The 16672-nt window shown below is 42.5% G+C and overlaps 1 protein-coding gene across 3 annotated transcripts in view; it reads right to left on the bottom strand.

Annotated features, from left to right (window-relative positions):
- LOC118301359 (roundabout homolog 2) overlaps window positions 1–16672 on the bottom strand; it is a 108926-nt gene that overhangs the window by 24529 nt on the left and 67725 nt on the right. For 2 of the 3 annotated variants that reach the window (XM_035626791.2, XM_035626789.2), the window contains exons 3-10: window positions 9771–9928; window positions 9502–9622; window positions 9239–9377; window positions 6726–6862; window positions 5551–5562; window positions 4922–5046; window positions 4021–4192; window positions 665–870 (exon numbers count right to left, since the gene is read on the bottom strand). In XM_035626791.2, coding sequence (XP_035482684.2) covers window positions 665–870; window positions 4021–4192; window positions 4922–5046; window positions 5551–5562; window positions 6726–6862; window positions 9239–9377; window positions 9502–9622; window positions 9771–9928 — 1070 coding nt within the window. The remainder of the gene's footprint in view (window positions 1–664; window positions 871–4020; window positions 4193–4921; window positions 5047–5550; window positions 5563–6725; window positions 6863–9238; window positions 9378–9501; window positions 9623–9770; window positions 9929–16672) is intronic. The other variant, XM_035626790.2, reaches the window with a different exon arrangement.

Genomic DNA, 16672 nt, shown 5'->3' with positions numbered 1-16672 from the left:
ATTATTTGCACACGCTCATTTACAGGAGATTCAATTGATATGGTGCTAAGTAGAAAATCATGATTTCTATTTGGTTTAAGCATTCTCTCAAAGATTAATTAGCAATTCTTTGTTGATTCTAATTAATCCCCGGGTCCCGATAAAACCACCGACAAGTGAAACTTGATTGGTGCAACCGTTTGTACTGGTAAAGGAAAAAGGAGGGGGGAAATTATGTTATCAGAGGGGTGTTGTTTAATCAGTTTGCAAAAATATTATATTTATATTCATATATATTACTCTGGGTAATTTCTGTATCGGTTTTGTCTTACTTTGGGGCTTTTAGCCAGAATTTTGCCCTCGGTAATAATGAGACTGTACTTGCCAACCACCACTCAAGTTAATTGCTGAGATCTGACAACACAGCTGCTAGTTAAAAAAAATGTTTCTGATTAGGCAATGATGATTAAACATGTTTAAAACATGCAGGTTTGTGTCCAGTCTGGTTGTTTGTCTGGCTGAGATTGTGCCAGGCTCCCCAGACCTTGGCAGTTACTTTGTTGGGGTCTTATTTTCCAAGTACAAGCTTTGGAAACAAGTGTGGGAATTATCCTTTAAATGGTTGGCCATTACAATGCCGCACGCTAACCCCTGCGTGCATCTCTCGGCATCCACCACAACCCACCCTGGTGCTCTGGATCTGAAGGCTTCCGTGGTCGAGCAGGGAGAAGCGCGGGTCCTTTCCGAGCAGACTGGCCCCATTCTTTCGCCAGGAGACGGTGGGCTCGGGCTCCCCGGACGCCTGACACCTGAGAAGGGTCGCACCTCCCAGCGCCTGTGTTTGGTTGGATGGGCCCTGTCGGATGATCGGTGGCGGGCGGTCCTTCAGGGCTAAGGATAACAATCAAGCAACAGGTGTCTGAATGAATTCCCTAGCAGTGTAATTTTGATGTCATGGTCTTGGCAAGAAAAAAAAGAAAATGGGAGAAAAACATGACCTTATCACAGGGTGTTAATTTGCGATCGCACCCATTGCATTAGTGATTGCAGGCCCAGTATGTTAGGGATCTATCTGACGGATCTGTTGTGAGAGGAACTGTTTTGTGGGCCTTTCCTACAGTAAGAAGCGCTCGTGGCACTGCATCACACCTTTGAGCTTTAATTACTAGGTGAGGATTAACGACGCATCACCCATAGTGCTAATTACCGTACCTTCCTTGTGACACCTCTCAACACCTTCATGCCCGTCCTCGCTCTTTTTTTACTCTGACTCATGGCTTGCCCCTTCTCCCTCCTGGCATCCCCCACCACCACACACACAAAACGAAACTCTGAATTAGCATGCCAAGCACAACAACAATACATCTCTTTTAAAGCTTTTTAAAGCATGTTATATCATTCAGAAAACCGCCTCTGCACTCGGCAACAGTAATTTCTCCCTTGTTGAATCTCTCTAGCCCCCCCCCCCCCCACACACTTTTAATTTCCTCACCGCTGCTCTCCACTGTTATCAGGTCCGGCACCATTCACACAAGTGTTTACAGCAGGTTTCGCCCCCTGCCTTATCTTTCATCACACCCCCATCCGAACAACGAGGAGCACGGCAACTCCAGGACAATAGGAGAGAAATCGGGTACGACAAAGTGCAGCACACTTCACTTCACTATCACAGTAGTATAGAGGCTGAACTGTTTGCATTTATGAGGAATTAGAAACGATTTTGTTTTATAACTGTGTTATGAAGATGAAATAAATTGATTGGCTGGAAACATTGCATCTACTGCAACTGTACAGCCAGCTAACCCATAAGGGATTCTAGTGCAAACAGCGGCATTATATTGCTGTTCCTGATTTAGCTGTAGTCCAATATCAAATCACCACGCTCACCACCTTTAGAGATAAAGGTAATAATTTCAGGTTTCAAAATAATAATAATGAATTGTTTCACAGCAGGTTTGCAGGTTAATGGATGATGGGAGACCCAGTTACTGCAAATGTTTAATGTTAAAACATTTATTAGATCAGTTAACATAATTAGAGCATTAATTTGTATTGAATTAGGAATGTTTCTCTTAAATCATTCAATTTGTTTATAGTTTTATAACTACATTTACAGTATATCCATATAATTATGGAAATTACTGCCACTTTATGCTAATTATTGTCACTGTAATATATATACTTTATAAATGTTCTCCCTAATATTAGTCTACTATCATACTGCTGTAAAGGGGAGTTGGCTCCGAGACAAAAAGAAAAAACGTCATTACTGGTCGTGATGTTTGCTCTGTTATGTTGTGTATACAACAATAAAACATTTTTTAATCTTGAAATTTCTGCAAATGCCACTACAGTACAGCTCCAAGCCGGAGTTGAAAGGAAATTCTCAAGATTCGGGTCCGTGCCCTTTGATCAAGCATCACAGCAGTAGCCACCATTAGGCTCCAGGTGTCGTTGGCGTCTGTGGGAATCATTCAGACAGGTTCAAGTTCACCAAAAGTCTATCTGGTATCAAACGCTCGCCCCCCGTAGCCTCGAAATATGGCTTTGAAGAATTCGCAGCTTGCCCCTGCTCGTAGAACGCTGGCTGCGGTAGTCTTGGACTCGCTGCGGTTACACTGGATTCTGACGGTGACCCAGTTTCACATACCACAGAAAATTGCCAGACCACTTCTGAGGCATCTCAGTCATCTGTGTATCAGTGTGCTGGCAAAGCTGTAAACAACTTTCAGCAAAAATAAAGAAATAAAGAAAGGGCTCAATACAATGCCTCTGTTTCAATCCTCACACTTACAACCTTCCTCCGCTTGACAGCTGGAGAATATAGCAATTACAGCATGTACCATTGTTTCAAGTCTAACTGGATGATCAATAAAACTGTCAGAGTGGAGCATTATTCCATATCTGAACGTTCAGATAGTCTTCATCCCTCTTTGACACCCCGATAGGAAGTGATGATCTTCCATTCTAAAGTAATGCTAAAGACCACACTGTCCAAGCTTCCAAAACTCCGCCAGGCAACCCTGTCCATCTTTGTTTACAGCCATGAATCAAATGTATTTCTCCCCGTCCCTCGTGCTCTACACCAAACATTTGGATATTGATCCGCCACCTCTGAGGGACAGATCAGGAATGATTTGCTCTCCAAAAAAACCACTTCAACAGATGTTAATTTAATAATGTGTGGAAGGAAAAGCCAAGAAACAAATGGAGAGCGGGCCATAAACAGCTCCCAGCTGGCAACGGCTCAGCCCTTAATGCCGACATTAAAGCTTTGTCGAGGGAAGAAAAAAGGGGGGAAAAAAGCAAAGCGTCTCTCCATCAAGGAGACAGTTTTATTTTACACGGATTCAGTCTTCTCGACAGGCCATTCACATTTACCCGAGTGACATGATGATGGAAAGGATGACTGTGGGTGACTGGCTTTTAGAACATACATATGCATCTTCACCTTCACATACAGTGGGGAGCCTGTGATATACTGGTATTCAATGTTTCATTAGGACTGGAGAATGCTGAAAGCTTATGCGGGTTTCAAAGCCCAGTATACAACGGAAAAAGAAGAATACCAATGACGAGGTTTTTAAACTAAACTACCCTGGTATTATAGCTGATCAAGTTTGAACAGCACAATTTGTTATAGTCACAAAAGGAAAAGCAGTGGTGTCTTTGCCATCTACAGTACATATTTAGCTAATTGGCGAAATCCCTGCAGATGATATCATGGGGGGGATAAATAATAGCTTCATCCTCGTGAAATTACTTGTGTATTGAGCCATGCAATCATTTAATAGTGTTTCAAGTATCAACTAATACTGTGCATGTACTGTACCTCCCTGACGCATGATGTATCTGACAGTGTATAGCGAGACAGAATAAAAGTTTCATTTCTAAACAATTATTTTTAGCAGTACATGTTGGTGCTGTTAGATCACAATTCTTAAAAAAGTAGTTCTTATATTTTAAAACAATGCATTGACTTAACATTTTCTACAAACATTGTATGTGTGTGTGCGTGTGTGTGTGTGTGTGCAGCCTTACCGTCTGCTACCTCAAGCTGGGCCTTGGCCATAATGCTGCCTGCCACAGTGAGGGCCTGGCAGATATAATACCCTGCATCAGAGCGTTGCACAGATGAAATGGTCAGCTCGCCATTCACAGACACAGAGACGTGGCTGTCATCCTGTGTTGGCTGGTTGGGAAACAGAAGGTCCTACGGGGAGTGAAAGTGGAGAGTAAAAATCCTATTATGCGATTAATTTGAGAAATATTGCAATTAAGGAGTGGATCCCACCCCTCTTCTTTTTGTTAAGAAATTGTGTATTTTCTATTTACATATCAAATTAAGTGTTTGAGACAAGTGTTAAGTGTTTTCCGTGGTTTGAGAAAAATATACTATTGTGTTCAAGACATGCCTTCAATTACTTTACATATTCAAACGATTATCAACAATTTCAATAGAAAAGTGGGTCAGTGCCGCTTTCCTACTAGGCCTGAATGGCAGTTTACCCCCGGGCGATCATCCTGCTGTGATAACCTGCAGTCGTGGCCATGAAATTGAGGCATCATCAGCACTGGCTCTTTCTGCACCCCGAGCAGGCAAACTGATGGGCAGCAAAGGACATTAGCCTGCTTTCATTATGTCTAATGACTCTAACGCAGCACATGACATTGTCGCTTGCTAAGTGATTCGGCTGGTCGGACCGGTGCAGATTGATGACAAATGACCACTTCATCTGTATGTGGAACAGAATCACATTCTGCCGTCCCCTGGTTTGAACCTTTTAGTCAGATCTTTGGCCATTCTTTATTGTTTGCATATTTCACTTTTGATGCGATTGCAAAATTTATGTCTGTGTAGAGAAAAGTGATTCATTCCCCAGCATGTAAACACCAATGCCGACACAAGAACAAGTAAATCTCTCCAAAACAGTTTCCTCACCTGGCTACCCTCTCGTTGCCAGAAGACAGTGGGCTGAGGTTTGCCCCTGGTCTCGCAGGGAAAGGTGGCTGTCCGCCCCTGAGCCACAATCTGGTCACGGGGTCGCACCACAAACTGGGGAGCCTCTGAGGTCAAAGGTAGAATAAACAATAACACCATGGCAACTGGTTTGCACAGTGCGCATCAGGAATTGACTGCTCTATAAAAAAGTTTCGACTGCAGGTCTGGCTCTGGGCTAAAAGGTTCATGCATTAGGTCTTTGTTATTGGTTTAGAAGCTATTTCCTGACTATGCCAATCACTCAAGACATTCATCCAGCTGCCAGGATATCAGAATGAATGATACCAGCTAATTAGCAGGGCAACCTGATGTCCTCCTGAATCAAAATGCTCCACAAAGGTGTATCATCCATATCTGGACTCATATTCGAGGAAACAAAGTGAGGTGATAAATCCACTGCTTCTGCCAGGGGAAGTCAGGGGTTGATAATAACAATGTAGATATGCACGTCCAATACTAGTCCGATGAATGTGTTTGTGGAATGCCACAACAGTACATGCGAACTGCAAGTGTGTGTGATCGAAAAAACTGAAAGCAACGCATGCACAATGGGAGCAGCTCCTACTTACCAACGGGGCGAGCTGGTGACACAACAATGGTGTGGGTGAGATTAACACACAACACAGAGAGAGAAGGAGAGCCGAGGAGTAGAGTAGAGGGACAGAAACAAAAAAAAAGAAAAGAATGAAAATCAGAAATGGATGAGGTGGAGTTGGGCTTTCATCCATGAAGTTCAAGGAGGAGAAGGGTAAAGCTCAGTCACCAAAAGGAGGTGATGGCATGGGGCTTCAAGGGAATAGCACCTTGGCAACAGTTCGGGGACACGGGAGGGGAAACCAATGGCAAAAGCCACTGAACAGATTTATTGGTAACACCTACGTCATGGAAATAACACATTCACACAGTTAACAGATCTGTTTGTATGCATCAACTGTCCCTGGCTCTTAGCACGGACACACAGTTGATAGCTTAGAATAGACTTAATTGAATTGATTGAAGTATTAGAAAAATGTACATCACTGACATCTGGTTGAGTTACATGTATTACTTTTTTTGCGTCTTCTCTCAACATCAGCTCGATAAATAAACTTCTGACATCTAAATTGATGCCTTCAAATTAAGGTCTATTTTTTTCAATATATCATTGGAAAAGTTTGCATCTGCCTTTTCATAATGGACATCACTAATACAAATCCAACACAAATATTAAGATACACGTTAAGTTTTCAAGGTGTAAATAAGACAAAATGAACAGTTTATGTCATGAGATCTATGATGTACATGTATGATGATGTATGATAGACGTATCCAGGTGTTAAGTATGAGTTCCAATTTCAGTGTTACTTGAGTTTTCATTCTCTTCCGTTATAAGGAAGCAGAGGAAAACGATTTTTTTATTTTTACAATATCAACCGTTTCTATGAAATAGCTTCCTCCCAACGATATTGCGTAAATATGGAGTGGGTGGGCTGGATGGAGAATAAGACCCCCAGGAGAGGTCATAACAGTCACTTAAAACTGGTTGGATTGTTCAGATCTGGAGCCTGGCTGGAGAGCTGGAGCAATCAACCACATCGGCCCCGCTATATGAAAGAAACGCCCAACCTTTCAGCAGGGGGGCAATAACGCTCGTAAAGTGGGCAATAAGGGGCTGATTGTCCTGCGGCCTGCTTTGGGAGATACAAAATATATCAAGGATGGGTTATGAGCCTCACCACGAGTGAGTCCACGAGCAGACACCCACCTCTGATAGTCAGGTAGGCCGAGGCCTCCACTTTACCCACACGGTTCTCCGCTAGGCAGGTGAAGGTTCCCTGGTCACTGGCCGACGCTTTTTTAATCCTCAGCAGGAAGTCCTCTTTTTCGTATCTGATGTCGTACCTGGTGACGGAGAGGAAGAGCGACATCGGGTCAAGTGATTAGAGAGCTTTATTTAAGATTTTCATTTTTTAAAGGAATGATAGATTTTTTTTTAAAACCGTAAATAAATCAACAAACAGGGAAATTAAATCAAGGCTGTGAAAACTTGTGTGATGTTGTTTTCCTTTCATTTTCTAAAGGCTGTGTCATTTTTTGATAGAATAAAGACAGACTTTCTAAGGCAATTAAGACTCACTGCTGCACGCACGGTGCTACAGAGGTAGAAAGAGGGGGGCAATTATGCTGCGATGAAGGCATGGCAAAATGAAAGGTGCTTTCAGCTGGAACCCTGACTGTTCCACTATTTCGTTATTTATAAAGACGCGCCACCCACTGTGGTGTGTATGTGCGTGAGAGAGTGTGCGTGGGAGAGAGCGAGCAAAAAAAGAGAGGGAGACCGAGACAGAGGGAGAGATAGACAAACAGTCTGAGAGTAAGGGTGTGGCACGGTCTGACAAACTGAATTTGATGAATGAGCCGAGCAGCAAGATATGACTTATTCATAGAGATGTTCCATGCACCGGCGTGTGTCCACCAGCGCAGCACACTGTGATGCAGCAGTGGTGCCGTCAGAGTGGGAGAAACATCTCAGCTACCAGAGTTTAGATAAGCACCTACGAGGGGCTACAGACAGGACGAGTATGGGAGCAAGGAGTCAGGCTCTCCCTCTCCGGGGCCCCGTTTGGTGCGAGAGGTCCTGCGAAATTGTCTAGCCAGCCATACTGATTCAGAGATGGGAGAGAAGTCGGGCAGACCAGGGGTGAGAAAAAAAAATCACATTGGAGATAGATGTTCCAAAGGGTGTGGGCAGAATATCGATGGGGGCTGCGGGGTCCGTCCAGAGTCTAGTGAGGACTCCATTCACAGCACATCTCTGACCCAGATACAGACTTCCCAGGAGGCTGACGAAGTTAGGAAAATAATGGAAGAAGTGGAAGGGGAGGGAAGTGAGGCGAGGCAGGTCTGAAAGTAGGACATGTTTCTGGAGTCAAGGGCCACTGAGGTAGAGGGCACACCACAGGTACAGGCGGACAGACTGTCGGACAGAGAGACGGGCTGCTGCTGTAGTCTAAAACATAATATGTTCTAAAACTTTTACACACGTGAAGGCACCACACTGCCTGCTTATAGCATTAACAGGTGTTACTTGAACTTTTAGAACGAGTAAAATGTTTGTCTCTTTTAAAAGGATGTCATCTTTCAGTATTTCTTTTCACAGCTGGGCACAATCGCAAGAGATGACTCACCAGGCTGTGAGCATCACTGGATTTATATATTATATTAGTGTTATCTATTTAGTTGACACACTTGATGCATTTTGTCTATTTGGCATCAATTGAAAAAAGTAATTAAAAAACATTACCAAAAACATAATCTATAATTAGTCTACCGGTACAAATTTATAACAACCAAAAGCAATTCAGAGGTTAAAATGAACTAAATAAACAGGGGATTTACAGTAACTATGCACTGCTGTTCCACCAAGTGCTGCACTTATAACGCTGTTCACGTTTGATTTAATATGAAATCAAGTCAGCCTCTTAACTGGGTTTCTCACAATTAGATATTAAACACCAATTTGCATGCATCAATCCATAGGTATCGGTACTACTCGTGTGTGTGAAGCTACCATTGAAATTGTCCACTTATGTTTGGAAAGACTGCTTGTTTGTTTCATTGTCTCTTTTATCAATTACAGTGCATGAATATGTTTTCACACCTGAAAGTCTACTGTCTTTGTTTGTTACATTGTATTTATTTGATCCAGTTTTTTTTGGTTTCATATTGCAATTAGGCAGCGCACTCAAGAATTTTGTACGTCCTGTTGTCATCACCTGCATGACACTCTGCAAAGGAACCAAACCCGCATCAAAAGAGCATGTTGAAAACTATATTGTACACCTGTGTTATCTAGGTTTGAAATGTATATTCCTGTCAATAAGCCTGAATACAAAACATTTGAAACAACAAAGGAACCAAACCATGGGTCAGTTTGATCTGGACCTAGAACACCTCTTCACTGGAAAGCCATAAGGTCCAGACCGAACAAGGTAAGTGTGAAATCACCCTGAATTATTGCTTAGTATATTTGTAAAAGCAGAGATCTTCAGGTTCCTTCATGTCAACAACTATTTAAAACCTAAGCATGAAACTTATCTTTGTAGACCTAACGTATCACACAACTTTATATTAAACACCTTCTTTTGCAATATGCTCATCTTTGGACCTTACCTTACTTAGTACCTCATTACCTCTCCCTCACCCTTTGCAGACAAATGTTTGCATATGTTTGCATATGTTTGTAAATGTGTGCACACATTTACAAACATTCCTCACCTGCCACGGGGAATATCCACATCCTCCTTCTTCCAGCGCAGCGTTGGCGGAGGGTCACCGTGGACCTGACACCTGAACTCCACGCTCTCGTCTACCAAGACCACCTGGTTCACAGGTCGTTGCACGAACACTGGTCTTTCTGGATGTGGGCAGTACACACAACATGGCTGCTAAATGTACTTTTGACATAGCGGCAAATGCTGAATGAGATTTAAAAAAAGGGGAATTCTTCATTGTTTGCTGCTGTTTGTCAGACATCTTACCAAATACAGAGAGCTGTGCTTTTTCACTCTCTCTCTCTCCGACCATGTTGGTGGCCACACACACATAAGTCCCTGTATCACTCTTCTTTGTATTTGAGATGGTCAGCTTTCCTCCACGCACCTGACCAAAAACACCCCCCCAAAAACTTAGAATAAGACTCAACCAGTTCAATTTGAATTATAACACACTGTAAAGTAAACTGTAAATGTGTGATCGAGAGTAAGGGTCATGTAAAAGGCAGACGAGCGGCCCCTGGACAATAACCCACCGTGACCCTGTCATCTTTGAGGTCAAGACGAGCCTTGTCTTTCCTCCAGAAGGTGGTGGGCTCAGGATGCCCGCGTGGAGCTTGACACTCAAGACTGGCAGTCTCCCCGACCGCCACCACCGCATCTTGTGGGTTCTGTCTGAAGTCATCGCGTAACACTGAGAGAGAAAAGAAAAAAAGAGAAAAGGGTTTGTTACCAGGACTGTTACAGTGTCTCATTCTGTTGATTAGTTTGAATTTTTGTTGAGGTCCAGCTGCTCCATTATGTGAACCAGAAAGTTGCTCAACAGCTGAGCTGTCATGGGCTCACTGACCTTTACCACCTTTTATTAATGTAAGAGTGTAAAAGATAACTCTTAAAGCAGACTGCCTCACTGGTCCCTGAGCAGTCGGTCTGTCTTTAATAATACACTTTTCTACCTGAGGCTATAGGCACAGGCTCTTCTTTGATCTCAGCAGATAAATGTAAGAGTGTGTAAAGCCAGCCACGGTCTACAGTACAAGGTAAAGACACTTAGAAGACGAGCAATACGCTTGAAAGAAAAGTAAAACTGGAGATGCAAAACAACGAAAGAGATCTAGACCAAAAAGTGAAAGACCCTGCACTGAAAAAGTAAACGACACTATGTTTGTAAAAACCCCACTAGTGGCTTCCTTCAGGCTACACTCCCCAATGTGAAAGTGCAGGACAGAACAAACAACCTACTGACTCTGCACATATCTCCAAAACCCACTGGTGGTATCTGACACACCTGAAAACACCAGTGCTTGTAGTGTTTTTATATAAACCCACACTGGTACTGCTGGCAGCAATGTACATGCTGGGGCAAGTGGACAATTTGACCAAAAGTTTGTGCAAACAGAAACTTTATGGAGCCTATAATGGGACACAGGATCATCCACTGGGGAATATGAATGGGCTCATTCATTAAAGTTCGTCGAGTACAAGTATTTGTGGTTAGGTCAAGAGATATCGGATATGATGGTGCTACAGGGATAATATCATCAAAATCATTAAAATTCCTCCTCTGAGAAACTCGAACAGCAACACAAATTTCTGCAACAGAATATCATAAGTAAAATACAATATATGAGGATAGACTCTCAGTATGAGCATCTGTATGGGTTTGATGGCCAGAATATAAATGTGTAAAGTTAATAATACTGGTTATTAAGAGCTTTGCATGTAATCCCTGCTACAGTGACGATAAGTAGCATGTGATGACTTAAAACACTTGTAGTTGTAAAAGAAAGTCCAGAACCAAAAAACTGATTATGCCCATGTCATCATTGTATTTTCTTGTAAACACATTAAATGCTGTGGTCTACTTCACAGTACCAACGGCTGCACAGTGGCCTCTGTGACATCTGCAAATACAATTTTCTTACCAACCACTGTGTTGTGAAGTTCATTATATAAAAATATTTCTTTCTTATTTAATATAATAAAAAGTATGGCATTCTGGCTGAGACAGTTTTTTTTTGTGTTTTTTTTTTCTCTCCAAACCTTGGGGGGGATAAACCAGCTGTTTTTTGACGGGCCTATACTTTAGCAGACACAGGGTCAGAACCTTGGTTTCATGAAAGGAGTCGGCAGCACTGTAAAATATTGAGGAGAGAACGCATCAGTGACCAGGGATACTGAAGAAATCAAATACCCCTTTATGAAACTTTATCAAACGACGAGGGAACAGGTGCAAGGTCTCATTTATAGCAACAAGGGTAAAATGGTCACAGCAGAGAAATTCTCACCGAGACGCTCCTCTCGGACGGTTATTACATTTTGAAAAGAATATAACGAAAAGACCTCCATACTTTCAGAAACAACATATACGACTATACAATGCAAATATATACTGTACGTTCCAAAGTAACACACACTAGATGGAATGCAAATATGTCGTACATGTATGTTCATCAGTGTTTGGGCCTTTTTCCGTGTTTGACCTTGGTGCCACGGTGCCAGAATGTTCTTCTTTGGTATTTGACATATCATTGATGTCGACCTTATTGCCACCATACTAGTCCGGTTTGTTTGAGTGTTTGTAGTCGTTTTTGTGTTCTTGTCTGGGCGTAGACATTTTGTTAAATGAAGGTTGTGTGAACAAATTGTTTTTTTCGCTTAAAACGGAGGGGATAATATTGATTCAAAAAAAAGGTTTGCATACCGACCAAACCCAGTCCAACCATACACTAGCTTTAGACCAACAGTCTTGCTTTTGTATTATTCCAGCGGTGGTCAAACAATTTAATCTATTCATGACAGAAGTGTCTGCGCATTGTTTGTGTATTCAAATGAGCGAGAATGTCAAAAAATGCATATACAACCAGCCACACTTGTGCTTTTTGAAAGTACTGTATGAACTAGCTGCTGCAAAGATAAAAAGGCTACATCTTCAAAACTTCCTACTTCTGTCACAACTGTTAACCCAAAAATCAACTCAAAAGCCGCAGCTTTAGGCAGGTACTGGAACGACTGTACTGTAAGCCTTCACTAGAAATTATGGTTAAAGACAGGAGATCATGATTTGGATCATGCAATGAGTTTTGGCCGCTTTGCATTAATAGCTTATGACATTTTTTTTTTTTGAAAAGTCTTACTGTCTGGCAGGTTTAAATAATAAAGTGCACTGTGTGACAACAATCATCAATAAAAGAAAAAAGCTGCAAAGAATTAAAAGTGAGACATTTTTTTCTCTACTTGTGAATAAAATATTAGCTGCCTGGTGCCATTTCTGATCTCACGTCCTATGACTGACTAATTAATGAAACGCTCGGGAGCTAATTATAATTCACTCTGGCTGTAGCTGGAATTAGTTAAGTTAATTTCTAGGCCCTTTCTCTTTTCCTCAATCATCCTGATTATGTTTACCAGCTAATCATTAAAATGTTTGTCTTTGTTCTGGCCGACTTTCCGAGACATGTCTCCTGTAAGTCAAACACAAGGTGCTTTCCTGCGTCCGAATGATAGTTTGGAAAACCCAGAGTAGCAAACAGTGGCGAAAAAAGAACGGTCGGTGTTCAGTTTGCTTTTCATCCTCATTACCGCCATAAGCTGTTCTGCTGATATACTGTAGCATGGATTCATGAAGTCCCAGAGGACACCTCTAGTGAAAAGGAAAATCAGGAAGGAGCCAAAGGCCCTTTGGCCCAGCTGTCAATCACGTCCAGGCTGTGCCGGAGTAAATGAGTCTCAGTTGCAGAGTCTACTCTGGCACAGACATTTTCCTGGCTGGCTGTCACATGGTACTATACGCCTGGTGACCCATCCCAGCGAAGGCAACACTCCACTCAACCAGTCACACTCAACTACCTTCCTGTTCCTGCAGTGTCACATCAAAGATGCTTCTATCACAACAAAGCTCGTCTCGAGAGACTCCGACGCCCAGGTGCACGCGGGAAAACCGGGAGCGCTGGATGATTCGAGACATCAGGCAAAAAACCCAATTAAAGAAAAGACAAGCAGAGAAAAACAGTCCCATTTAATGGTACTGATACTCAAACTGAACAGTAGAGTTTATGTTTGCAGTTAAAGTCTATAAAATACGATGCCAACACAAGAGATAAATAGTTATGTGTTTCCTGCTACAGGTACGTACTAATTAGAGTGATCAGGAATTCAACCATTTGCTTCTCTACATCGCATCTACATCATTTAATAGTTTGAAAAAAAAATGGACTGCTGTTGTATGTTTTACTTTCATTTTCCATTCCTGGGATATTACCAATTTGCTTATTTTTTTATGATTTATTGTGTACATAATAAATTGTGTCTTATGAATGGGAAGTGAAAAACAAATTATATACAATCTCTTGGTAATAGGCTACAACAGATTTAAAAGGCTGAAAGAGAGAGAGAGAGAGAGAGAGAGAGAGAGTGTGTGTGTGTGTGTGTGTGTGTGTGTGTGTGAGTGTGTCCTTCCTCTCCTGTTCTTACGGTGAGGCCTTTGCAGGTTTCTATAGGTGGTGTTTTTGAGTCATGGGGTGTTGTTGTTCCAATCTGTCGGCCTTAAACGTGAATGCAGCATCCCCGTGTAGTCTGCTGCCATGTGGTAATCATTTCAGACGGCGGTGCTGCCACCGCTGCCTAATGTTGTCTGATTGAGAGCTGCTCAATTATTCAAACAAGCCATTCAGGGAGACTCACTTGTTCACCAGCTTCATTTATCAAATCAGAGAGAGAATGATTTGTAAATGGCTTCATTTTAATGGAACAATGGGTGGTAAGAAATATGTGACAAGGTGGAAGTATCAGAATGCAAATAACTATACAGGGTCTCGCTACAAGATTGACAGGAAAAGGGTGGGGTTGGGGGGGGGTTGTGTAGTTGTTCCATTTTAGCATCCTGGTTTGTTGAGACCCTTTGCACCTCTTCAGCCACACTGAATTTCATTTCACAATTTTCACCACAATGTCAAAGCCTTGAAGATCCCACTTGAGACTCAGCTCACAAGCTGCGTATCAACTCCGGTCGGTTTTAGAGCAGCTCTTTCACGCCTGTGCAGAAGGTGATGTTTCAGAACATTGCAGATCATTTATCAGACAGTGCATTTATTATCTCAGTACAGTTAATGACTTGTGTATCCATTAAACTTGCATGCATTTACCGCAGTGTCGGTCTTAGGGCACGCGAGGCACAGGGACACAAAGAGACAACGCTTTGTGTTATGTTTGTGTTTCTATGGCACAGCTGACTCGCGGTAATGTCGGTTGGTCAGCTGTCCCGTGTCCTTCCAATAGTTTTTGCCTTGAGATTAAAAAAAACCCAAAATTGATGGTCACGACAGGACCTCTACTTCTGAAACCAATGATTGTATTTTGAGGCAACAAATAGCAGATGCTAACGATCGATAACAGCATTGCTGAGAATGAGAACGTTCACCTGAAGCTGACAAGGCGCCGCTCGGACTGATACATTTGACTGTGTAGTGCTGAGCCGGGCGTTTCAGTATGAGACAGGATAAAATGGCTCCAATTGTTGCTTCAAAGCCAAAGTTGTCCCCATTATTCCTCCTTCAATTTAGTACTCTGGTGACCCTCAGGTGGCCAAAGCTCGACTGTATCTCTTCGGTGCAGGCTTCTGTCACATCACATCCCACCCAGGGAGACACCTGTTACCCAAGATGTCTATGTTTTTTGCCCATGCTAGTGGCGTGGCTGGCAAATGAAGGGTCTTGTTCCGTCTGTCATCTGGTTGATTTGTCAGTCCAGCGATTTAGTTTAGTCCAGACTAAAAATCTCTCCAACCAATGAATTTTTGAGATGAGATTTTATGGTGATGTTCATAGTTTCTGGAGAATTCCTGCACATTTTTAGTGTATAGTGTTTTTTTCCCAACTACGGGATGCACTTTGATGGTAATATCCATATTATGCCTCATTCAGTGAAAATCTTAAACAAATTTAAGTTGAATTGACACAAAATATAGGGCATGAATATAAAGTCCCCTCTGAAGTTGGCTTCGGTGATCTTCTGATTTCTCATCTCTTGCCACCATGAGGCTGACAAGTGTAATGTCATCAACGTGCCAAATCCGGCAAGCGGTCATTTTTCCCATCGTATGCATGTGCGTTCGTTCATGCATCTGAGAAAGAGCCTCGGAGAGACAGTGAGACGCTAAATCTGATGCAAATAAGGAATAGCATTTACCTTTGACCTATTCATTTAGCGATGATGAGTCAGTTAAGGGCATTAATTAATTGAAAGAGACATTAATTTACTTCATAATACAAAATTGTAAATAAATATGATTTGACAGACAGATGGTGATGGGTGACAAAACCCAATTAACTCATGCAACATTTTGTTTACCTCGTAGAGATCTGCTTGTTTGCATGTGTGCGCTTCTGCAAGCTGGCAGGTGGTCCAGCAGGGGAATATGTATGCTCCCACCCTACATCCCCCTCCCACCCCCCCCCCCCCCCCCCCACCAAAAAAGTTGCTGCAGTAAACTTTGTTGAAAACACAGCAGAAGCGAAAAGAAACAGAATTGAAAATGAGTTGAGAGGAGACATGAAGACACTAACACCTTGCTAGTTGTTGCATATAACAGATGGCTGCATTTCCATCCGGGACGCACAGATGCAGCGTGGAAGTGATGTGCTGCATAAAGACCAAAAAAGCTTGCCAAACAGCAGGTTTACACAAGAACAGAAAACAGGAAAGTCATTAAACAGCAACTCTTTGTCGACACTGTGTGGAGTCGGATGTCAGAGAGCGCGATGTTAGGGTAACCATGAAAACATTGTGAAGTTGGCGATCCAGTGTCAAAAAAAAAGAAGCACCGCTATCTACTGTAAGTGATTTCTTATGGCAGTGGTCGGCAAAACTGTGGTTTGCTGAGGATCCTTCTTGAACACGCTAGCCTGCAGCAGTGTGTCACTTTCTCAACGGCAGTCAGGGATGTCCCATATCTGTCATATGCATAAAATGCCGCGCACAAACACACACACACACACACACACACACACACACATACGTACACACAAACACACACAAAACAAACAGCTGTCCTGCTCTCATATCACAAACTTTGCTGATGACCACCACATATAATTCCTGTCCGAGAGACAGAAACAGAAACCCAGACAGATTTGCCGACACACAATCAGAGGGGGGGAGAAATCTCGGGCGGAGAAGGCTATTTGCAATGGGGATTTTATTTTTGAATAAATAAACAACTTAACACGTCACTGCCCTAAAAAAGTCATCAGCAATCAGTCAGGACTGCGATCAGCGGGGAGATGAGGAGCGTTTACACAACGTCCCCCGGGGCCACAAGTCACGCACAGTTGTACATTACCTATTATAAATCCGCTTTCCCAACAGCAGGACGCAACATGATGAGGTCCACTTTACTGAAAACATAATAATGGTTTCCAGCTGCAGAACATATTTAAAT

The sequence above is a fragment of the Scophthalmus maximus genome, chromosome 2 (assembly GCF_022379125.1).
Source record: "Scophthalmus maximus strain ysfricsl-2021 chromosome 2, ASM2237912v1, whole genome shotgun sequence".
Lineage (NCBI taxonomy): Eukaryota > Metazoa > Chordata > Actinopteri > Pleuronectiformes > Scophthalmidae > Scophthalmus > Scophthalmus maximus.
This window is presented reverse-complemented; position numbering and strand designations above follow the sequence as displayed.